The sequence below is a fragment of the Mustela nigripes genome, chromosome 9 (genome assembly GCF_022355385.1).
Source record: "Mustela nigripes isolate SB6536 chromosome 9, MUSNIG.SB6536, whole genome shotgun sequence".
NCBI classification, from domain to species: domain Eukaryota; kingdom Metazoa; phylum Chordata; class Mammalia; order Carnivora; family Mustelidae; genus Mustela; species Mustela nigripes.
Genome location: NC_081565.1, coordinates 33,124,415 through 33,148,732, shown reverse-complemented (window position 1 = coordinate 33,148,732; position 24,318 = coordinate 33,124,415). Strand labels below are relative to the sequence as shown.

General features: G+C 40.3%; 1 protein-coding gene across 5 annotated transcripts in view; it reads left to right on the top strand.

Moving 5' to 3' along the window:
* The window catches only part of TDRD7 (tudor domain containing 7), a 74,770-nt gene that overhangs the window by 29,017 nt on the left and 21,435 nt on the right, over positions 1–24,318 (top strand). For all 5 annotated transcript variants that reach the window (XM_059411243.1, XM_059411239.1, XM_059411238.1 and 2 more), the window contains 6 exons: positions 1,131–1,348; positions 11,278–11,864; positions 15,302–15,488; positions 19,632–19,743; positions 21,354–21,556; positions 22,736–22,870. In XM_059411243.1, the coding sequence (XP_059267226.1) occupies positions 1,131–1,348; positions 11,278–11,864; positions 15,302–15,488; positions 19,632–19,743; positions 21,354–21,556; positions 22,736–22,870 (1,442 nt within the window). The remainder of the gene's footprint in view (positions 1–1,130; positions 1,349–11,277; positions 11,865–15,301; positions 15,489–19,631; positions 19,744–21,353; positions 21,557–22,735; positions 22,871–24,318) is intronic.

The following is a 24,318-nucleotide window of genomic DNA, read 5'->3' as shown; positions in this document are numbered from 1 at the left end:
TCATTATTTGGGGCAAATCTAAATAAATTAGTGATACCTTTAGATGGACTCATTTGTTTGCTGAGCCAAACTAAGTCTTGTGCCTTGTGGTGGATAAGGCAAAGTCAGCATCTAGCCAGCCTCAAGGAACAGCTTCCCCTTTGGCTTTCTGGATCCTCAGAGGCCAGTGTTCCCAAACCAGTCTGTGTATCTCTCTACCTGCCAGTTTGAAATAGGATAAAATTTGCTGAATCCCAGTAGGAATACTGTCTCATTAAAGTACAAATATATTTTGCTTGTAGATGGTAATCTTTAATACACTCTAATCTGTGTCCCAGTGAAGAGGTTTGGAATGAATTTCATTGTTCTTAAAATTCCAAAACTGTCAGCTATAGACACTCAAATTTCTTTATTGTCTTAGGATGTTAGCTCAGGCATTCTAAGTTTTAGATAAAAAATAAGTGTGAGTAAAGAGAGCCAAAACTTCATATAAAAATCACTTATAAAAGATAAATGATTTGGATTGATGAAATAAAAACAAATTAGTAATACTTATCTGTGAACACTAGAGCTTTTATTTAGTTTATAAGCCGAGGCTAGGATGATTACTGTAGGTGGATTAATTTTTGAACTTCTGTATATTGCTTAATTATTTTTCTCATTAATAAAGCACAAAACCTAGACAATTTTTTATTTTCTATAAAATGTTCTTTGACCTAATGATTAAGGCATTATCTTAATGCTTTGTGGAATATAGCTTTAAATTGAGCATTGCGTATAATCCAGTATTGTCTTAATTTAACCTTTCTTAGTTGCACTTCAGAAATTATTGGTTAAATAATAAAATTTATTATTCTTTATAAAGCAAGATCATTCTTGCTTTGTTTAAATTAAATTAGGAATCACACTGATAACATAAGGGAAGCAGTTTCCATCTGTGGGTGACTGTTGAGCCTGCTGGTTGTTTCACGGTTAAAATTTAGAATGAAGTTGTTATAGTCCTGCTTGGCCTAAGTCCCGCTTGCTTCTAAATCCCTCGACCCCCATAAAACCTGAAGTGTAACAAAGCCCAATGACACAAATACTAGGTAATGGGGATAATCTAAAATGTTAAGCCTTCTGGTTAATTCTGTCATTTTTTTAATTTAAAGATAATTTAAATCAGACTGTTGAAAAACCAAATGTCACGCCTCCTGCCTCTTACACTTATAAAATGGATGAGGTTCAGAACCGCATAAAGGAAATACTAAACAAGCATAACAATGGCATTTGGATATCTAAGCTTCCACATTTTTACAAAGAGTTATATAAAGAAGAACTTAATCAAGGAATTTTACAACAATTTGAACACTGGCCTCATATTTGCACGGTATGTTTCTCCTGTTCCTTCCTTCTGATGCCTTCTTCCTGCCCCACTTTCAGATTTTGAGTTATTAGTCATATCACCTTCACTCTGGGAGCACGAAGCACTTGATTTATTAATATTGCTTCATTAGTATTTATCTCTAAGATTAACATATATCAGTTCTTATTTATAGAAGTATGTCAAGATTGAGGGCTATGTGTGTTGTGATTGCTGTTTTTATATATTTTGTCTTAAATTATTTTTAAGTGCATTTAATATGAATACTATTTTGTATTGACCTGCTTCCAGTAGATATTACTAACTTTGCCATTTTCAATAAATTAAACTTACTGGTAATAAAACTTTATTAGCCTCAAATTTTACATGCTTATTATTTTGGCTATTTATAGAATACCTTATTTTAATTATTAAATTAATACAGAGTTGTGATTTAAAATGTTTATAAAGTTCTTTGGAGGAAAAAAATTGACAAGTGAACTGACATCAATTTCTATACCTGTTTCTACTTGAGAGTCTATTATAATAAAATGATAGATCAGAATAGTTTATTAGAAATCTTAGTTCAGCCAGCAATAGAGACAATTAGATTCTTAAACTAAAGTTACTATGTTTCTTTTTTTATAAAAAGATTTTATTTATTTATTTGACAGAGATCACAAGTAGGCAGAGAGAGAGGAAGGGAAGCAGGCTTCCTGCTGAGCAGAGAGCCCAATGTGGGGCTCGATCCCAGGATTCTGGGATCATAACCTGAGCCGAAGGTAGAAGTTTTAACCCACTGAGCCACCCAGGCATCCCAAAAGTTATTATGTTTCTTAATGTTGTCATTTACATAGAATATATTCAGTGATGTATAACTATTTTAAATGGCAAGCTACTTGGGACTTCTAAGCTTGCAGAATTAAGTATGTATATGATTTTTGTTTGATAGAGGGCTTTCATTTATCTAACCGAATATATATTTTGGTCCCCAACCTTGTTGGATAAAGCACAGACCACTCTTTTTCTAAGCACCTGGCCTAAAGACAACATGTATTTGTAACCACTTTTTCCTTCAGGTTTCTGACACCCATTAGAGTCCCAGTCACTTTCCAGGCAAGAGTCATTCCTTCATCATCCAGACCTTTATTTATATACCATTTACTGTGCACCTGCAGGTACCAATCACGGGGTAGATGCCAAGGACCCCTTAGGACCAAGTCACATGTCAGAATACACAGTGAAAAGTGGGAAAACAAGGAGAAATGGCAAACTCTGGAAATGGGCTTTTGCCCTATAACTTATAGAGGCAAGAATATTTATGGACTATGTTACTCCTGATTTATGTGGAATATAGGGTTTGCTCTTATAATGGGAATTCCTGTTGTTTGCCACTCATTTCATTCCATTTTTACTCTTTCCTAGGGTGAGTTTTCTCCTTGGGTGCAGATTTAGCACCATTGATGTGCCCCCTCAGTGTTCCCTCATCTTGAGGGGACTTTGGATGTTTTGCTGGGCTGCTCAGTTTAGAGGTGCAAGGCCTGGAGCCCCTTCTCCGAATGCATAGGGCTCTTTTATTTTTTAAATCTACAGATAGTCATAAACGTACAGCATATCTTCAATGAACTTAGAGCCCCTTTTTGTCAGGATACACATAAAGGTTTGATAAAAAAAAAAAAAGTTGTCTTTGGAGTAAATTTTTAAAAATTAACTCCACAGATCTTAATGCATTATTGTTTCAGGCTACTTTATTTTATACTCCATGATAACTACTAGTGTCTGTGTAGCTTAATTTATGGCTTTTGGGGAGAAATTTTCATCTTTGCTAACTATCTGCAAAACTCTAAAATTTCTCTTGCTAGGATTGTAGGCAAGAGAGTATCTCTTTGATGTTTAAAACTTTATCTACAATAAAGGGTTTCTTACTAAATTTCAATTACCAAAACAATTGACTTTTTATTTTTTGATTTCTCCAATTCATCTTTGTTGCATGATAATGTTCAGACAGTGAAGGTAGAACATGAAAAAGACACAGAATATACCTTTCTTATCTATATTCCGTGTCCCTCAACTTTGAGTAGGATTGTTTAGATGCAAGCACTATAAATTATTAAGGATGAGAATTTGCTTAGTGTTAAAGCAGTGTGTCTAGGATGCCAAAACTGCCAGTCTTGTTGATGTCTATTAATCTTTTCAAAACTGTTTTCTTATAACCTCTGAACATTTTTAACAGTCTGCTGGTAGATGGTTTTAAATGATTACACCATAGTTATTTTTAGACCATGTTAAACAGTTAAACCATAGTTGTTTCCCCTGTCTTCTGACTTCTTGCTTTTCACCTTCCTGAAAAGCAGAAATGCTGATAGCATGCCCAGAGCTGATGCTATGATAGACGTGTCTTTTCTCAAATGCAACATAGAAAATTCTGGGTAAGGAAGATTTGGTAGTGTGTATCTCTCTACACAGCTTGTTGTGAAACTAAAGAAGAAACCCAAGTGCAGCACTTTTCCCTATTTCTTCTAAAAGATGCTTTCTCTCCCAATCATATAAAACATTCTATATAAAAAGCTGGAAAAATAAAGTTAGGAAAGCCAGATCACCCATTTATACCTGTGTACAATGGATGCACCATATGTGCATGACAAACTCAGAAATAGCCACTAATATCAGAATAGTGGTGTTTCCACTAATATCAGAATAGTAATAGTGTTTCCACTAATATCAGAATGGGCAATATGAGCTTCTGGGACCAAAGAGCACCTCTGAGTTTTACTTTTATGGAGGTTCTAACCAGCTATGTGCCATAAGCCACTTTACAAGGATGTTGGGTTACCTTTTGATGCAGGTGGAAGGATGCTTTGACTCTGTTGTTCTTAACCTTAATCTCTCCAACAACAAAATGTGGACTGAGTTGTGAAAGCTAAAGAGAATATAGTCATGTTCACAGTGATGAGCCTGTTGCATGGGATTCCTAGACAACTTGTGAGGAAAGTTGGAAATTGTGCAGAAGCTATCCTGGAAAGGCAAAGAGCCCAAGATCATGGGTCTCTAGACCAAGGATACTGGAGTCTGAGAATTCCCACTCAGTCCTAGGAGGAGGATGGTGACACCTTTTAGCTGTTCTAAAATGCTGGTCTTTTTAATAATATTCTTAACTGCTGTGTTTAGCTAGGATTTATAAAATGCTTCTCTGAGCCAGACACTGCCCTGGGTGCTAAGGATGACAGTAAACAAGACAGACATGGTCCTTGCTTGCCCTTATGGCACTCACTGTCCAAGGGAGCAAATAAACATTGAACTAATAAGGAGAAGCCTGTGACTGTACTGAAGGAGAAGTCCAGGGTGTTAGGGAAATGGCCCAACTTAGACGAGTTAAGAAAAACTTCCCGGAGGAGGAGACTGCTACACTGAAACCTTAGAGGTGAGCTGAAGAAAGCAGGCAAAGGAGACAGCTGGTGCCAGAGCCCTGAGATGGAGAGAAAAGCTTTTTCAGGAAACTGAAAGAAATTCAATAAGGAGAGAATGGCTCAAGAAGAAACTCAAGAGGCAAGCAGACCTAGAGGCCACCTAGAATCATCAGCTGGTGGGAACTTGGCAGGGACCCCCCAACCGGGAGGTCACCCAGGATCCAGAGCCTGACAGACTTTGCTTTCTAGTAAAATTCTAAATCTCATGACAATGACTGTTAGACACCTGAGATTTTGTCGGCATTCCCCACTCTCTGCATTATGCGTGGAGAGAGAAACCTCTCCATTCCCACATGAGGCAGCACATGTGTATTTATTTAAAGTCTTATTTGCTGCTGCACCGAGAGCTGGGGAGCTTGTCTTAGAGCCACACAGGACCACATGCGCGCAACTGAGAAAAATTCCCTCCCCACTTCAGAGACCTAGAGAAGGAGCACAGGGCCACTTCAGGATGGCCGGGGCAACGTTCTGAGTTGCGCAGGAGGCACGCCAGGCCTTAATTGTGAATATAACATTTTGTGATGAAAGCATGAATTCTAGAACATAAAATGCGAGTGATGAAAAAACTGTCCATTGTACTAATTCATGCTTTTACAAAAAGTCGTTTACTATTAATCTGCATTTTTGTTAAATGACATTTCCCTACCCCTTAGAAATCACTGTTCTTTACATTGTTGAGTAACTCTAATACCTCGGACTCTTAAAAAATTCTCAGAGTTCTGAATTGCATCAATACAGTAATTTCTGTAATATCATAGGCGACAACAGTTCCACCACTTACAAAGATACATCTTTATATTTTTGGATGTTCAGGAACTTTTCTTTAATTGTGGTAATTAATAGTTTAAGATAATAAAGCTACCTGTCAGGCCATGCAAAATGAAGCGATCTTTTTAAAATCCTGGATATTTCTGGGCTAAAACTGACGAACTTGGATTTTCTAAGGAAGTGAACATAAATCAAACAGCATGGATGCATCCTCGAACTTAACAGCATGGATACCATCTAGATAAAAATGCCAGGAGAAGCAGCAGTGAAAAGATAAACTGAGGGCTTAAAAGTAGAGCCACAATATCTAATCAGAATCTAATTTCTTTTCTAATCTTTCACCAATTAAAAAAAAAAACTCAGTGAACACATTGAAATAGTTTTTAAATTTAATTTCCATGAGCATCTCAATAGAAGAAAGAATAGCACTGTGGCGAAATGAGAACAGAGATGTTGATGTGGATGATGTTGCTGCGCTGGGACGTGAAATGGAACAACTGCCCACAGGGCGCCAGAGCAGGATAGGAGGAGTTTGGGCTTCGGAGTTCCATGTTTGCCTTGCCATTTCTTAGCTGTCTTACTTGCAACATACAAATCATCCTTCCAGGGCCCCACTCTGCTCTAAAATGTGACTCTGTCCATTGCATAAGGTCGCTGGCGTGAAATGGGACAAGCTATAAAAAGCAGCTGCCAGTGCAGCATAGACACGCAGCAGGTATTTAGGGAAAGGGCCGCTCTTTCTTGAGGGGCAGCCCTCAATTAAAGCTTAAATTAAAGCAGGTTAGAACCCATTGGAAACCAGAGATATGCCCAGTGAACTCTACAAAGGAACTGGGCTCAGTGAAGACAGAGGAAAAGCTAATGAAAGAACAAAAGGTTAAACTGAAAAAGATAAGGTGCAGTGGGTGACTAAAGTCAAAGGAATCAAAACTCCAAGATGAGGTGAGTTTCTGTTATCCAAGGGGTACCGCCTCCGCTGCCAAAGATAATGAGAGCATGCCTAGTACGTACTGAGCCTAGAAGGCACAGGGAATCACAGCTGCCAGCCAAGATCATCCCCAAAAGCTCTGCACACATTTAACCAGGAGAAGATGCCATCGTCTTCCTGAAGGAAATGGAGCAAGAGCCTGACCTTCGACACACTGAAGGAAAATGACATGAGTTCTATCCTAATGTAAATAGTTGGCAGTCAGTGTCAGCAGAAAGTCCTTACTAGGAGAAAGGAGTGAGAGGTGAAAGAGACTGTGAGCCTTAAATTGTATACAGTCCATAGAACTACTCATCCAAGATGGTGGAGAGAGTTTTTGCTGGGCAGAAGGTTTGTAAACACTCAGGGGTTACCCTCTACAAGGCACTTTTTACCTTTATCTTTGAGCAAATCTCTGTGGAAGATGCCACAAACGCTTGTACTTTCTTTTTTTCTTTTTCTTTTTTTATTTCTTTTTAGCATAACAGTATTCATTGTTTTTGCACCACACCCAGTACTCCATGCAATCCGTGCCCTCTCTAGTACCCACCACCTGGTTCCCCCAACCCCCTACCCCCCACCTTTTCAAAACCCTCAGATTGTTTTTCAGAGTCCATAGTCTCTCATGGTTCACCTCCCCTTCCAATTTCCCTCAACTCCCTTCTCCTCTCCATCTCCCCTTGTCCTCCATGCTATTTGTTATGCTCCACAAATAAGTGAAACCATATGATTATTGACTTTCTCGGCTTGGCTGGTTTCACTCAGCATAATCTCTTTCCAGTCCTGTCCATGTTGCTACAAAAGTTGGGTATTTATCCTTTCTGATGGAGGCATAATACTCCATAGTGTATATGGACCACATCTTCCTTATCCATTCGTCCATTGAAGGGCATCTTGGTTCTTTCCACAGTTTGGTGACCGTGGCCATTGATGCTATAAACATTGGGGTACAGATGGCCCTTCTTTTCACAGCATCTATATCTTTGGGGTAAATACCCAGTAGTGCAATTGCAAGGTCATAGGGAAGCTCTATTTTTAATTTCTTGAGGAATCTCCACACTGTTCTCCAAAGTGGCTGCACCAACTTGCATTCCCACCAACAGTGTAAGGGGGGGTTCCCCTTTCTCCACATCCTCTCCAACACATGTTGTTTCCTGTCTTGCTAATTTTGGCCATTCTAACTGGTGTAAGGTGGTATCTCAATGTGGTTTTAATTTGAATCTCCCTGATGGCTAGTGATGATGAACATTTTTTCATGTGTCTGATAGCCATTTGTATGTCTTTATTGGAAAAGTGTCTGTTCATATCTTCTGCCATTTTTTTTTATATGATTGTCTGTTTTGTGTGTGTTGAGTTTGAGGAGTTCTTTATAGATACTGGATATCAACCTTTTGTCTGTGCTGTCATTTGCAAATATCTTCTCCCATTCCATGGGTTGCCTCTTTGTTTTGTTGACTGTTTCCTTTGTTGTGCAGAAGCTTTTGATCTCGATGAAGTCCCAAAAGTTCATCTTCACTTTTTTTTCCTTTGCCTTTGGAGACATATCTTGAAAGAAGTTGCACTTATACTTTCTTAAACAGAAGCAACTAAAAATTGTAACTGTTTCTGAATATGTTGGGCTCAGCACCACTAGTACTGGTAAACCGCAGAGCTGGCGGCAGATGTAGGTGGTGTGGAACGTTAGATGGGTGGGTTAGCTCATCTCTATTTTCCTGCATGCAGGATATGCCCCACCCACTGTCCTTATGGGCTACAGATCCAACCTATCAGTCTGTGTTCACTGTGTCCCGGTGGTGTCACTGAGCACCATATTCTCATCTCTTTTTCAATTGTCTGACTTTTCTAGCACTCCTCAGCTTTAGCACAAAAGTACTGAGCTCTTAAGGAGGCCATCAACCAGTCATTCTTTCTTTCTGTGAACTGGCTGATCATAGAATACTAGCTTCTGGTCAGTAACTCTTTGATGTTTTCACTGTTGCAAGGTACTCAGGGGTGTTTATTTACTGCTGAAGTTGAGTTTTTAAATTGGTTTCTTTTTGAGTTCAAAACCTTGCTAATGCTTGGATTGCTCAGAAGCAGACCTCCAGGTAAATGTGATTTTATGGTTCTGTATTGGGTTTTTTTTTTTTTTGGATGGTGACCATAAAAATGAAATTTAGAACTTAAAGCTTTGGTGCATCTGGTTGGCTTAGTAGGTTAAGCACTTGCCTTGGGCTTAGGTCATGATCCCAGGGTCCTGGGATTGAGCCCCATGTCATGCTCCCTGCTCAGTGGGAAGCCTGCTTCTCCCTCTCCATTGCTTATGCTCTCTTGCATTATCTCTCTTTCTCACTCTCACAAACAATAAATAAATGAAATCTTTAAAAAAAAGAAAGAAAGAAAGAAAGAACTTAAAGCTTCAACACAAAGAACCACTACCCAGTGGAAACTACCCAGTGGATGAGACCAATACAACTGTTTCAGAAAACCTTTTAATTGGACAATATTGATTCTATTATAGAATCCCAGAGAAAATTCTGATTCCATGAGAGACAGTATGTTTACCTCAGTGCCTCGTGCTGCAGAGTTAGCAGATGAGCCTTCCATAGACTCAAAGGATTTGGGCTTTAGGAATTTAAGTTTACAGGTAAAATTAGAAAGGAAGAAGCAAAGACTTCTGGAATTAAGAAGAAGAAAGTTTCTAGGTGTATAGGATAAAGACATTTGTATGAACAAATGGGGCTCCTGAAGAAATCGATGTTTGAAATCCTTGAGCCTCTCATATACCAAAACTAATATGTCTACTATAAACAAAAAGTCTCAGAGAGGTGTGAGAGAAGTATTTCACTGCAGTTCCAAGTGAGGCAGAAATGAAACTAAATATAATGAACTTATGGGGTAAAAAGTTTAAGGCATATTAGATACCAGAATCTTCTGATGAGTGCCAAAGGAGGTGGTTTAAACTCCATGGAGTAGGGAGTTAATCTTCTCTGTTACTTACCTATCTCTCCTGTTAGGGGTGAGGGTGAGGTGGAGTGAGTAAAGATGTGGAGTTCCAGGTCATGCCACATCCCAGCCAAAAGTGGAGGGGGCGGGGGGAGAATGTAGAGCCAACAAAACAAAGAAAATATGGAGGAAAAGGGTAGGGTTTTGACCTTGAATCTTGTCCTACAGAACAGTAGGCCAATGACTCCCTCCTCAGGTATGTATGTGGATCAGGAAGACTGAAGAAGGTGTAAAGAAGGTATCTCCTAAGAGATAACTGAAATGATGAGCTGCTGATTATCATACCAAGTATATAATAAAAGACACATTTCAAGTGGCTGTTGACTTACCTTGGTCATCCGTGAAGGCTAGAGGAAAGCTTTCTATTTGGGGGATGCAACAGGAGATCACATGACAATCTGGTTGGATGTACCAGAGCACAATGAGTAATGGACACCACACTGTTACCCATAGTATAGCAGTTCTTATCTTTGGGGAGATTGTTGTAAGCTGGGGATACAGTAGTAGGTATCTTTTGTAAGCCTATTTACCAGATAATTGAAGAGAGATAAAGACCTATTTTGTGGAGGATAGGTAGCAATCACTATAGAATGCCTGAAAAAAACACATTTTCATGAAAATCTTGAAGTTTTAGTTGAAAAAAATTACATCTGTTTTATGTTTTTAAACTTGGGAGTGCTAACTTCAGTCTAATCAAGTTGAGAATCTTTTTTAAAATAAAAGGCCAGCTAGTAAATGTTTTCAGTTTTGAGGGCCAACAGCTGTCATTGTTACCCACCATCTGGCACAGCTGCTTGACTCCACTCTTGAAGTGCAAAAGCAGCCAAACACAACACCTGCACAAATGGGCACGGCTGTGTCCCAACAAAACTTTATGAACACTGTATTTCATACCATCTTCACATCACAAAATAATTCTTTTGTTTTTCTTCAACCATTTAAAAAGATAAAAATCATGTTCGCTCACAGGCAAGGCCAGAGCAGGTGATGAGCTGCATTGGGCTGCAGCTTGTAGTTTGCAGACCAATAACATACAGGCTTAAAACTTGGAGAAAATGGTGCCATACATCAGTTTTTCTTTCTTCTCTTATATGAGATGCCATCAAGCCATGCCTCTCAGAAATGTTAAACAGATCAAATTAGAGATTGGATGACATACAAATGCTAGGCATTTTCATCTCTTGTTCTTTGGAGGGGCAGTTTTCAGCTAACTTTCTACTTTGGTGGTTGTAAAAACTGCACCTTCCCTCTGGAGGGTCTTTTTCTAAATAATGGAAAGTTAAGGGTTTTCTCAGGACATTACAGGAAGAAGAAAAAAAAAATGGTGCTTCCATTTTGTCTAAATATTTCCTAGCTCTCCCCCAACAGTTTATTCCTGACATTCTGATACCTTTCATAGCTTCATCCTACCTTATATTTAGTCTGTTTTTGTAAGCTATTGCTTTGGATCTGACAGAGAACTCAATGAGATGTGTGGTTTGTAGGGCTGAAACTCTCAGGATTTCATAGGATTGTTGGAGATCAGATGCCTCATAAGTGAAATTAATGCTATTCTATTTCCCTGTTTTTTCTGAAATGTGGCTCATGATGTTATTTGTAGATGAAGGAAATGCATCAAGTCTTTGTAGTTGAAAAGAGTAAAGTGTACACTTTGTGTTCTCTTGATTAATTTGAAAACAGTGTTGTTCTTACTTAAAATGCATTAATATGTTTTCAGGTTGTTAATAGCCGTTGAGATATCTGTCATTTGCTTTACTTAAAAATTTCAGGTGGAAAAACCTTGCAGTGGTGGTCAAGATTTACTTCTTTATCCAGCTAAGAGAAAGCAGCTTTTGAGAGGTGAACTGGATGGTGAAAAAGTGCCTCCATCCCCACTACCTGCCCCAAAACCAATACCACCATTAAAAGAGTGTCCAACAGTTATGCCAGGAGACTTGAAAGAGAAAGTTGCGGAGCTTCTGGCAAAATACTCAAGTGGTCTTTGGGCCAGTGCACTCCCCAAAGCCTTTGAGGACATGTACAAAGTGAAATTTCCTGAGGATGCCTTAAAAAATCTTGCCTCGTTTTCTGATGTATGCACCATAGACTACATTTCTGGAAATCCCCAGAAGGCCATTCTCTATGCTAAACTTCCATTGCCCACTGACAAAATCCTGAAGGATGCAGGGCAAGCACATGGAGATTATGATATCAAGTCTATGATTGAACAAGAGTATTTGCAGATAGAAGAAAATATTGCCAAATGTGCGGATACCTTTGTGGAGAATATAGCAGTTCCTCCATTAATCATTCCGACTGAGGCGTCCCCATCAGTATTGGTGGTTGAACTGAGCAACACAAACGAAGTGGTTATCAGGTGAGTTTTATTTTCTAATTCTTTAGGACCCTGGTATACTACTGTCACTTGGCTATTCTTCCCACGGATGCTGGGAATTGAGGAAGAATAGTATATTCTTAGTTGCGTAGAGTTATAATGAAGTATAATAATTTTTGTTTTCATATTTTGCACATTTCTCTCAACTGCTGGAACTTCTTGTGTTTGTATCTCTTAGATTAATTTTTATTTCTTCCACATTATAACTATATATGTACATTTGTCTTTCCCAGTAGGTGGTGAGAATCTTGAAATCAAAGCACTTTAAAAAATCGGTATCTGCATATATTCTTAATATTTGTTAGATTTTTAAAAATATACATCTGTTCTTGTGAGAAAAGATAACTAACAGTTTTAAAAATTGGAGTGATAGTATGTTCTGAATGTGAAACAAAATCTATGTTGAAAGCATGCTGATAACTATGTATGTCAAAAGCAATACCTGATCCATAGAAAAAGTAAGTCACTCAGTAGATAGGTAATACTATTAAATCTGGGACTATGTAGCGTTTCACAAAATTCAGAAAACCTAAGCACTGCCTACCTAGTATAATTAGCCCTTGGAGCCAAAGCTACTCTGCTTACTTACTCAGACCTTTTGATAACAATCATTGTCAAAGTGGCTGGTGATCATTGGAATTACAAAAAAAAGGTCCAGATCCAGGCACTTGATGTGGACTTTTGGAGAAAATATAGACTACATAGAAGATATTAAAAGACTATAATTTGGAGTTTCTGACTCAGGATCAAGAATGGGAAGTGTATAGCAGATCTCTAGAGGCACCTGCCCGGAGTGTGCTTGTGGACAGAAAAAGAAAAGGCTGAATCAGGATAGTATCCAGGCTTCTTCAACCAAAGCATCCATATGGTTTGGGCTGGTACTCCTCCAGAGACTCATAGCTAAACTGGGAATGCCTAAAGAAAGACCACAAAAAATTGTCAAATTCCTGAAGTGAAAGAATAGATAAAAATTATAAAGTTCTCCCATTTGAACATACAGAAGCTTTGGAGAAGGCTTGTTTGCTACAGAGGTAGGAAATGAGTAAAGCTTTTATTCTAAGATGCAGTATGACCTGAAGATGTAAATGGGTTGTGAGGGTTAGGGATCCCACTGTGGCTCACTAATAAATTGACGTAGAGGAAAGATGCTGAGGAGCACATGCTACCTTCTACCATTTAGCATTAGAAGGAAATCCACATCGGCTTCCTTGGCAAGATCCGTTGGTGTCTGTTACTATTAGCTGCTGGTTCTGTTGTCAGACCGTGTACCCACCACTGGGCTAGACAGATCATGGGATTTCTGGTGTTCCTACCAAGGGCTGGCAGGAATCTGGATCAGGTCCAGGACTTTAGTAAAAGAGTTTAATCTCCTTCAGGATGATTAGATCCAGGTCCTCAGATTGTTTAGATCTCCTTCTCCAGTATAAATCTGAGACCTGGAGTTAGTATTCTGCCTGTTCAGCACAGTGGCTGGCAGCCAGCAAGCACAAGGTGTGCTGTTAGGTTGACCCTAGGTCATTGGCATCCCCCACACCAGTCCCAAAGACTTATAGATTCCAGCTGGGTTGAGCCCTATTCTGTATTTTCATCTTCACCCAGGCAGGCAGTAGGTTCTAGAAACTGGGCCTGTGACTCATAAAGGGTCTGAGAAGGTGTTGTAGCAAATCCTCAGATCAAGTACGGAAATCCCTTGTCTCTGATTTCAAAAATTACTTTGTAAAGTTTTTGTACTTAACAGCATAACTGAATTGGCCTACCTGTCATTCTTTCCCACTTGCTTAGGTAATTTGGGGACAAGGTAGGACCTCATTCTTGCCACTACCCACCATTTTTGCCACAACTGTACTATCAACCCCACGCAAGCCTTGTGGCCAGTCTATTCTACTGCTTGCCGAGAGCACATTTCATGCTGCTTCACTCCGCTCCCGTCCTCCCTTACAGGTGCCCGTGCTGAGCAGACTGCCAAGTCACAGGCTGCTGCACAGGCCTTGGCCCACCGGGCCCCCAGGGCTGTAGCAGCACTAAAAGGAGGCCCAGGAGAGTCAGGGTCCCAGGAGATAGGCTCTGAGGCAGAGCTGCAAACCCTCCGGGGGACTTCGGAGCCAAGCCTGCACCTGCACTCCAGCAGCACCTTCACATTAGCAGAGCTCAGTCACCTGAACCCATAAAGTGTGACAAAGCTTCTTCGGCCTCTAGAATAAGTGATGTCCATGTAATATTTGGTTTTAAAGTAGCCATTGCCTCAAAAAAAAGGCATTCTTTCTATTTTGTGTAGGATTATTTAAAGCTTTTTCTCCTCAAGTAACAAATAGCTTGAATAGGATGTCTTCTGTCCTGCTGATAGTTACCAAAAATACATGAGAACGTTAAGAATAGTTTCTTAAAGGTCTGTGGGACCATTTGGGGCACTGGTAAAACCTAGAAGAGTAAAACCAGAGGGTGGTGTGTTCCTGGCATGTCCCCATCTCCATGGTCAGCATAGCTCCCAGCCAAAAAGGCGGCCTCCTGTGGCCGAGACAGCTCCTGCTGCAGGCATCGAGCTTGGTTTGCTGGAGTCTACACCCTGGAAGGAGGCCTTTGGTGGACTTATCCCTGAGATGATGGTCAAGAAAACAACAGCCTATTTGTGAGAGAAAGGGAAATAGTGTGTTTTGATAACATAAACTTGGACAAGGTGACTGCAGTTCCAACAGCAGAAAATTATAGAAGGGGATAGGTCATATCCTAAAAGACTTCTCAGAAAGGGTATAATTTAAGAGAGATACAGCTAGAAGATATCATCTCTTTAAGGATATCAAAACTCAACATTTTGTGATAATTTGCTCAAATTTGTTCAATAAGCGGGGGGGGGGGGGTTTGTCACATTGTCGTGTTTAGTGTGTTTAAGGCTTTGTTTTTCTCTATTAAAATTTAATTTGTTTTCAGAGCTCAAGCTTTGTTCAAACCCAGCCTCAGGGCAAAGCTGTCAACTAGATTCTCTTCTCAGTAATCTACAAAGACTTCCAGCAGCCTTAGTCAGAATCTTAAATCTACTCTTGCTAATCTGGCCTGCACTGGCATCTCCATTTTCTACTATATATCCTTTCTTCCCTTCCCTTGAATCTTTTCTCAGCCTCGTCCTCCCTGTAGTTTCCCTGTCTGCTTACTGTGACATCCTCTAGCTATCTGGACTGCTGCCACGCGTTTACCCTGCTGTGTTCGACCTGGTCTTGTTTTGCATGAACTCCACAATATTACAGTTTCCTTGATCAAGATGGAAATGTTTACTAAATATATGTTCTCTTACCTGTTGGTATAAGCCAGGTCTGAGACTGGAACCAGAGATGGCTGTGGAAAACACAGACAAACATTAATGAATTCTTATGGTTTCCCTCCTCCTGGGTTGCTTCATTGTGTGTTCTTTCCTTTAACTAATTCAGGTATGTGGGCAAAGACTATTCTGCTGCTCAGGAATTAATGGAAGATGAGATGAAAGAGTATTACAGTAAGAACCCTAAGGTCACGCCAGTCCAGACCGTGCATGTAGGGCAGCTATTGGCAGTAAATGCTGAGGAGGATGCTTGGTTACGGGCACAGATCATCTCAATGGATGAGAACAAAATAAAGGCAAGCACTGTTTACTTTGTCATAGTGTTATGAAGACAAACACATTATTTTTCAAATGTAAGTGTTCCTTCTAATATTGTGTCCTTCGTAACTGCATGTAGTTTTTTTCCAGTTGACAAGATAATATCTGTAAAACATTATCTCTGTCAGCTTTTAAGTCAGTGGTAGTCATATTATCTCAGAGTTTTAGTTAAAAAAATAGACTTTTCCATGGTACTGTTCAAAATCTGTGATATAGTCAGGAAAAGGCCTTTATTTTCATTCTCAGGAGATATACAATAAACACTGATCAGAGCTTTGTGGGCTGCCTATCCAGGTCAGCACTCTGGAGTCAGGGAAGCATACAGATCAAAGCACATGACATTCTTCCTCTCCCCTCTTCTGCAGCCAGGGGAGGAGAACCATGAACAGGGCTCGGGTCATGCCCCAGGAGCTGTCCGTGTGTAGCCCTCTTGGTCCTCTTGGAGAGGTCAGAGGGCTCTTTCACCAGTCTCTTCTTTCAGCAGGCCCCAAGACTTCCAGACTTGGCCATGTTCCTGGTGGTCAGCCTCTGCCGCATGACCTCTTTTCTTATCCTCAGTGCAGATGAACAGGAGAACTTGCTCGCTCTCGAGGCACAGTTTTGTCTAGGTTTTGTAAACGGGGAAATATACTTCTATTTCTGCAGTCTCTGTTCCATAATTTGAAACATATTTATTGTGGTGAAGTCAGTCTCTGGAAAATAACCCGTTTTGTGTCCCAGAGTGCAAATACTACTTGCTGAACCTGGGCTTAGGTCCATCAGATACTCTCCCCCAAAACCCCTGACCCCAAGAACAGTGTTAGGAGGTTCAGAAAGAGACACTTGCTGTTTCTTGCCCAAATGGTTCCATAGCAGAGACCCTGACCCTTCCAGAGGCAAGCTTACCCAAACTACCTAGCCACCCTCTCCACCTCTCTAATGGAGAGATTTAGGAAATTCCTTAACTAAATCTACAAAGCTCCAACTTTTAAGCAATTGACCTGACTTTAAGAATCTGATAATTGGAATAGTTTGCCAGTTTCTTATAAAGTTAAACTTACCATATGACTCTAAGTATTACACAAGAGAAATAAAAACATAGGTCCACAAAAAGGCTTGTACACATGTTTATAGCAGCTTTATTATTAATAGTCCCAAACTGGAAACAACCCAGATGTTTTACCAGTCGGTGAATGTACAAGGAAATTGTAGTTTATTCATATAACAGAATACTATTTGACAATAAAAAGGAATGAATTACTGAAAACAGTCACATGGATAAAACTCACAGACTGTTCAAGTGAGAGAAGCCAGATACAAAAGAGTTATCCTGTATGATTCCAGGTAAATGATGTCTAAGAATAGGTAAAATCCGTCTGTAGTGATGGGAGTCACATCAGTGGTTGCCTGGGACAGGGGGTGGAGGGCGTTTAACTTTTTGGAGTGGTGGATATGGTCTGTATCCTGCTTATGGTGGTCATTATATGGGTACATACATTTGTCAAAATCCATCAAACTATATGCTTTAAATGGACATTTTTCATTCAGTATAAATTATATGTAGATAAAGTTTGAAAAAAAATCTGTTAGAAGCCAAGGACCAAGCATAGAACTGGACTAGTGGGGACCATAGTGTGATTAGCAGCTTGGGCCCTAATCTTGTTTCTGCCTGTGCACGTCCTGTGCCCTTGCTCAAGTCCTTCCATTCCCTTCTTTGCATCTCAAATGCCCTTCCCAGGGTGAAAACTCTCTGATCGAGAGACCCTATCTTCACCAGAGCCTCCTCTGGAAAAGAAGACCTTTCACACATATTAAGAATGGCTAAAGAAGAAGTAAAAACCAGGAGGGCAGGGTCATGAAAGCCAGAAGAAGCAAGTGTCTGGTGGGGAGGGAGCGCTCGCCATAGCGTGGCTGCTGAGAGTGTAGGAGTGGAGGGGTATCTCCTGTGTTGTACAGTCCGAAGCCCTCACACAGCAGGGGTTGGAGTGATTCTGGTCTGAGCTTGTTCCCCACAGCCCATGAAGCAGACAGACATGCAGTTCCCCCTTTATCTGGAGAGACCCCAGCTACTTAGCCAGTCTTACTCCTCTTGAGCTGTGCCATGCCCGACAGCAAGTATAGTTCCCTCCTTGCTTTCCACTTGTCAGCTGGTGAGTATGGGAAACAGGAGGATGAAGTCATGCCCTGACGCGGTGTGGTCTGGTGCTGACCCAGACTGGCTGCTTCTCTCGCACAGGGCACAGTGAGATCTGCGGCCACTGAGTGGTGCCAGAGAACCAGGAATCGCCTGGGGCTGGATTCCAGGACTGGGAGCCTGCTTGTGCCGATCCCAGGGCATTAGGGAGAGAAATCCCACTCAGTCCTCACAGAGCAAAGGACCTAGAGCAGGGTGTGGTGTGAGTCAAACTCTCAGTCCCCCAACAGGTGTTCTGTAAACTGCAGCTGACATGCAAGTATTTGCCATGCGGTGTTCGATTCAGAAAGGAGGGAAGACAAGAGAACGCACTCCAAGCACTACAGAAGCCCTCTGAAGATTTTGGAGCCTTTATTCTTTAGTCTCGTGACACTAGGGACTGATGATTTCGAGGATTGTGTCCTGTTGTTAGACTGTGTTATCTCCATTCTAGGTCTGAGAAGAGCAAAGCCCAAGTTGTAGGTGGTGATAGTTATGAAAGGAGAGGAGTGCTCCTGACTTCTGAGGCCCCTGCAGAGTCCCAATGACTTGGGACTGGAGAAACGGGCCCCACATTTAAATGGCTGGCTGCCTTCTGTAGGGGCGCCACCAGAGATCTCAGCCCATGCGAGCTCTGAGTCAGGATAGGGACTCTGGGAGGTGATTGTCTCCGGCATGGGACATGGAGGCCCCACACACCCAATCATCCGGTGGTCTGAAAGGTGTTCGCAGTACCCACATCTCTTCTTTTTTGCTTTTGATTCTCTGCTGGGCAGAATTTCTGTTTGGGGTGTTTAGTATCATAATCTAGGTACTAAGAAGCTGGCCTGTGGACTTAATTTTTCTATAGGAAGTGAAAGCACCTCGCTCTGTGCTACTCATTATTTCTTAGCCATGCCTTTGCTCTGATTTTTGTTGTTGCTTTGTTTTAATAATGTCCTGTTTGAATTAGGAAGCATACCAGGTTTTCAACAGTTCCCTCAGATTCTTTTTTTTTTTTTTAATTTTATTTATTTATTTGACAGACAGAGATCACAAGTAGGTGGAGAGGCACGCAGAGAGAGAGGAGGAAGCAGGCTCCCTGCTGTGCAGAGAGCCCAATATGGGGCTCGATCCCAGGACCCTGGAATCATGACCTGAGCTGAAGACAGAGGCTTTAACCCACTGAGCCACCCATGCGCCCCTTCCCTCAGATTCATATTATCATCCTGTAGTTATCATTCTAAACCACAGCTCAGTGTTTATAGATTTTATTTTTCTCAAAAAAGAGGCTCTGTTTATATAGTGCTTTCCAATTTAAGGTGTTATGCTGAGCTGGACGAAGGCCTAACCAAGCTTTGTATCACTGAAATAAAATGAACCAGAAGTACCTATTTTTGCAGTGTAGAATTCCCTGTTGTCTAGCCATGACATCACTGTTGTCACTGACAGAGAGCAGCTCGGTCCTCCAAAGCATAGTTGCTGGGAATAGGCCATCGTCACAAGTGATTTGGGGATTTCGAATCTGATAAATCTCCCTCTCTAGGTGGTGCTCTCTCTAGAAACAAACACTACTGTCTAAGGACATGCATCCTTAGTGGAAGTGTGTGAGTCAAGAAAGAATAAGGTGAGATGGACAGTCAGGGACAGTCTGCCCCTTGGCAGTCAGGGCTGGCAGAACCAGACGGTGGTGCTGCTGAGAAGCTGGTACCAAGGCTTCTGAGTTCACAGTCTTCCCTCATTCTTCCGACTGGCAAAGCAGAGTGGGGCCTGGAGTCAGGAGCCCTTACTTCCCTGGTTCCAGCCCTACCCTTTCGCTCCTGGGCTGAGTCAGGGGTACCCCCCGCCCCTGGCATTTTCCAGGCAGTCTGGTGCCACTTAGCATGCTGATTATGAAATATAAGCAACTAGTTTAATGTGTCAGATTTTTTTAAAGAAGTGAGCTTAAAACATTTTATTTGAACCTAAGTGATATTTCTATTACCATCAGGTATGCTATGTTGACTACGGTTTCAGTGAAAATATTGAAAAGAGCAAAGCATACAAGTTAAACCCAAAGTTCTGTTCACTCTCATTCCAAGCTACCAAGTGTAAGCTAGCAGGTAAGAGGAACTTTTTTTAATGCTCACTCCATTTTGATACATTATTACCACTGTACTTTTGGGTGGCTAAATCCTAAAATGTACTAAATATTTCAAAGTCTTATAATGTGTTATTTCTTGAAAGATAAGAATAAATTCATATTTAATATCCTCTTTATAAGATGTGATCATTGTAAATATGTTATAATATTTTATTTATATATATTTTATTATAAAAATATGTATTGGCCATCTTAAAGGTTTTGTTGTTGTCCTGACTGCCCTAGCAACAATGCTAGAGGCCCCATATCATGAGGTTTGGTCAGTTTGAATCCCGTTGTTTGACGTGCTATGAAGTGACTCCCTGCTTCTTTCCCACTGAGGTAGGCTCTGGTTGCTGTTCATTGGCAAGTAACACATCACCTGTGTCAAGCTCAAGTTCGTGTGTCTCTGCACATGTGCATGAGTGACATCGTAGGGATAGCCTCCAGCCACGGAGGACATGGTTGCCACGTTCATACGAGGAAGGACATGGAAGTGTATAAGCATCGTGCCAGGAGAGCCTGAGCTCGATTCAGGAAATGATCGCCATTCTTTCATGAATATTAGCCCTTGGAGATATACCTCCTTCTCAGCAAGAATGTGTCTGTTGGAGGAGCTCAGTATGGCTCTGTCTGTGAGATAAATCTCAAGTAATGTTAGAAGCCTCTTACAAACCCCTGGGAGGCAGTTTTGAAAAGAACATATCAAGAGTATAGTCCAAGATTTAGGATGCTGAAATGAGAGGTTTGGTAAAAGCTGTAATGTTCCATGTCTGGAGAACAGAACAAGAATGAGAGAGGTAGGCCAGAGGCAGTCTGTGAACTTGTGCTGTGGATTTCAAGGGGAAGTATACGGAAATGGGCCTTACAGCACCGCTTCGGAAATGATGAGCTAGTTTTAATTAGTATAATAGAATAACTGAGTTATCATGTATATGCTACATAGAATTACAATTTTCAAATAATTTAAAGAGTTATCGGACTACAATAAAACTCACCTAATACCCATATTATATTAAGTACAATTTAATCTTTCTCTGATAAATTACAAGGTTCTTTGGTATACTCAGAATCATCATGGCGTGCTTAAGAAGAATCAAAGAAAAAAAGTGGTTTTGTAAATTGCCAATACATTCATGTTTATTTTATATGAAATAATCGTATATTTAATTAGAAAAAAATGAAAAAGGTCAAGGATAAATTTTTAGGAAAAAAGTACAAATACGTGACTGACAGACATAACTGATTGATAGCTTCTTATGTTTACTAGTTTTCTTGTTTTAAATATGTGTTTGTATGTAAAGTGAAGACCATTCTCCTGAGACACAAATTCTGATAGGGCACCAACTTTTCGTTTTAAGATTGCCTGCCTTTGTATAATCATTTAAAAGGGCATTCACACTATAATATCTATTTTAAGACCTAAGGATGGGTAATGTGAAGAAGACTGTAAAACAGAGCTTCCCTGGAAAATTTTGTGAGAATTTTTTTAGTAGAATCACAATTATAATAAGTGGCCAAAACAAACCTGTTCAATCTTAGAATGATTCTGCTAATTAAGTAGAAATTAAAATATTCAATATTTTACAGGGTTGGAAGTTTTAAGTGATGATCCCGATTTAGTAAAGGTGGTTGAATCTTTAACTTGTGGAAAGATCTTTGCAGTGGAAATACTTGAAAAAGCGGATATCCCACTTGTTGTCCTGTACGACACCTCAGGAGAAGATGATGTCAATATTAACGCCACCTGCTTGAAGGCGATCTGTGACAAGTCTCTGGAGGCTCACCTTCAGGTAGCACGGTGACCACTACAGTCATCTGTTACACATACTATAGGGAGGAAAGTTATTGGAAAAGAATGATATAAATTTTAGGCTAGCAATAGATAGGGACACATTCCCTGTGAATGAAGAAAAAAAAAGGTAGGGGGGAGCTGGGAGGGGGAAAGAAGGCCAAAACATAAACAGTCATTATTAGGAATTGGGTTTTCATTTTATATTCCAGTGTCTACACTAAAACTGTATTTTATATGAAATTATTTTGCAACGATAAGAGGGGCAGATAATACAAAAGAAGAGAAAATTAGATCCATGAAGATGTTTATTAAATTTATAGCTTTTACAGTTTTAAAATGTGAAAAACACAAATTCCTGCCAAAAAAGGAAATCTTTAAATAAATTACAGAACAGCCACCCTAAAGAAAAGGATGTTAAAAATGGTCATTGTAGACTTCATGGCAACATTGAGAAAACATGTGTTTCATAGGTAGAACAACCATGAGTGATCTCTGTATTATGGTTTGACTAAAAAAATGGCCAAAATGAAACCTTTATTATGACTATAATTTTTTAAAATTACTAAAATTCATGTGGCTGATAAACACAGGTTAGAAAGTATGCTAAAGATGGGATTGATTTTGTGAGAGTTTTTTATTTTCATTTCTGTTAATGTCACAAAAATATGTTTCATGTAATAATGATTTCTCTCAGTTAATGTGGAGAAAATAAACCAAAATGAAAGATATTCTTAGCCTTTCAGGTAATGAAATTTGGTAATAAGTTAATGTTTGCAAACTGTCTACTTTGTGCCTGACCCAGTGGGAAGAGAGATATCCAAATGAGTTTTTCACATTATTCTATTATCCTATCTATTCTCCAGCTTACTTAAAAGATTTTTTTAAAGATTTTTACTTATTTATTTGACAGACAGAGATCACAAGTAGTCGGAGAGAGAGAGAGAGAGGAGGAAGCAGGCTCCCTGCGGAGCAGAGAGCCCCATGCGGGGTTCAATCCCAGGACCCTGGGATCATGACCTGAGCCGAAGGCAGAGGCTTTAGCCCCTGAGCCACCCAGGTGCCCCTACTTAAAAGATTTTAAAATGCAAAGACCAATGAGATTATTGAAGTAGATAGCCCTTAAGGAAAGAAGAGCTGGCTCTATTCTCAAGCATCCTTGGTGTGTCCTTTGTTCCAGATTGATGCTATGTACACCAATGTCAGAGTGACTAATATTTGCTCCGATGGCACACTCTACTGCCAGGTGCCCTGTAAAGGTCTGAACAAGCTCAACGATCTTCTGCACAAGATAGAGGACTACTTCCATTGCAAGGTATGGCCAGGCATCACCCACCTTGAAAATTAATCCAAAAAATTCAAACAAAAGGTTACAAGTGTATGACTTTTGACTAGTTTGAGGTAGGAGTTGTAGAATAGTGGGTAAGAGCCCCAGACTGCAGATCTTAAAAGACAAAAAAGCCACTGGTTTCTGCATTAGGAAATGAGGATAATAATAATGTGTATAGCCATCCATAGGACTGTCATGAAGACTCGAGGCAGGCCTGCTCAGCACGGTGCCTGGCGCAGAGTAATTGCTCGGCAACTGACAGATTTGTGATTTACAAGATACAGTTGATGCTACAGTGCACCTGTTTGTGACTTTGTCTGCTACAGCCAGCTGGGTCCTCTGCCTGGGGCAAAAAAAAAAAAAAATCCCATGGAATTTAGGAAGAGGATAAAACTTCTAGGCACCACTCCCCATGCTCTTTTTGGTCCCTGAGAACCTACTACCTCTGTAAATGTGGTTCTCTGTCTAAATGTATTAATAAGCTCCTTACCCTTTGATTCTAGTATTATTTTCTGAATGAGGGCCTGTAGAGGTTTTGTTTTAAGGTTCTAAGGTGGTGTTCTTACCTCCATTGGGACATTATAGTTGTAATCCAGAATATTCCCCCTTGCTCCTAGAAGTGAACCCTCCCCTCTCACCTCTGCATATGCCTCATGGTGTCATTTGCCACCTGATAGTTTAGCTGTTGGGTATTTGTTTGCCTTACTAGAGTATGGGCTTCTTGAGGGCAGAGACAGAGCCTGACCAGGTACTGGTGGGCACTTAATTCACTTACAAACTACAGTACCTAATCTAGTGTCATATATAGAACAGGTATTCCAAAATATTTGTGGAATCAAGTTAAACTTGTATTCAGACTACAGTCTAGAACAGAATCTTTAGATCTGTAGCTTTACCTCTTCCTGTATTACAGATGTCTTAGCTGTATCTCAGGGTCATTACTGAAGTGTGGTTTCTATCTTGGAGTCTATCTTGGAGATAGTTCTCCAAGATAGCTAGTCTATCTTGGAGAAATCTGAGAGATCCAGAGAAGCTGCCTCCAGTGACTGACTGGAATGCATGTGCTTATTACCTATGGTGGTGAAATGATGGTCCCTAGTGCTCTGGTAACCTGAATGGAGACATTGCCTTTGGGGACAGTAGAAACATTCATCCTGAATAAGAGAGTCCCAGGCAGGTCCCCAGCTTCAAACTACAGTAAAGAGGAGGGAGTAGAGGTCCACAGCTGTGACTTGTTGACATTTCACTGGCACTGATAGCCATATTTGTGTGGATAACATTTGTTTTGGAAGTAAAATCTCATCTTTGAATCTAAATGTTAAAAGTTGAAAAGAAGAGGCCTTCTGGATGGCTAGCCCAACCTCACTTTCCTCCAGGCTCTTCTCCTAGTTTTTGGCAGATTCATTCTCCCTCTTCCTGTTTAACTGAAGGCA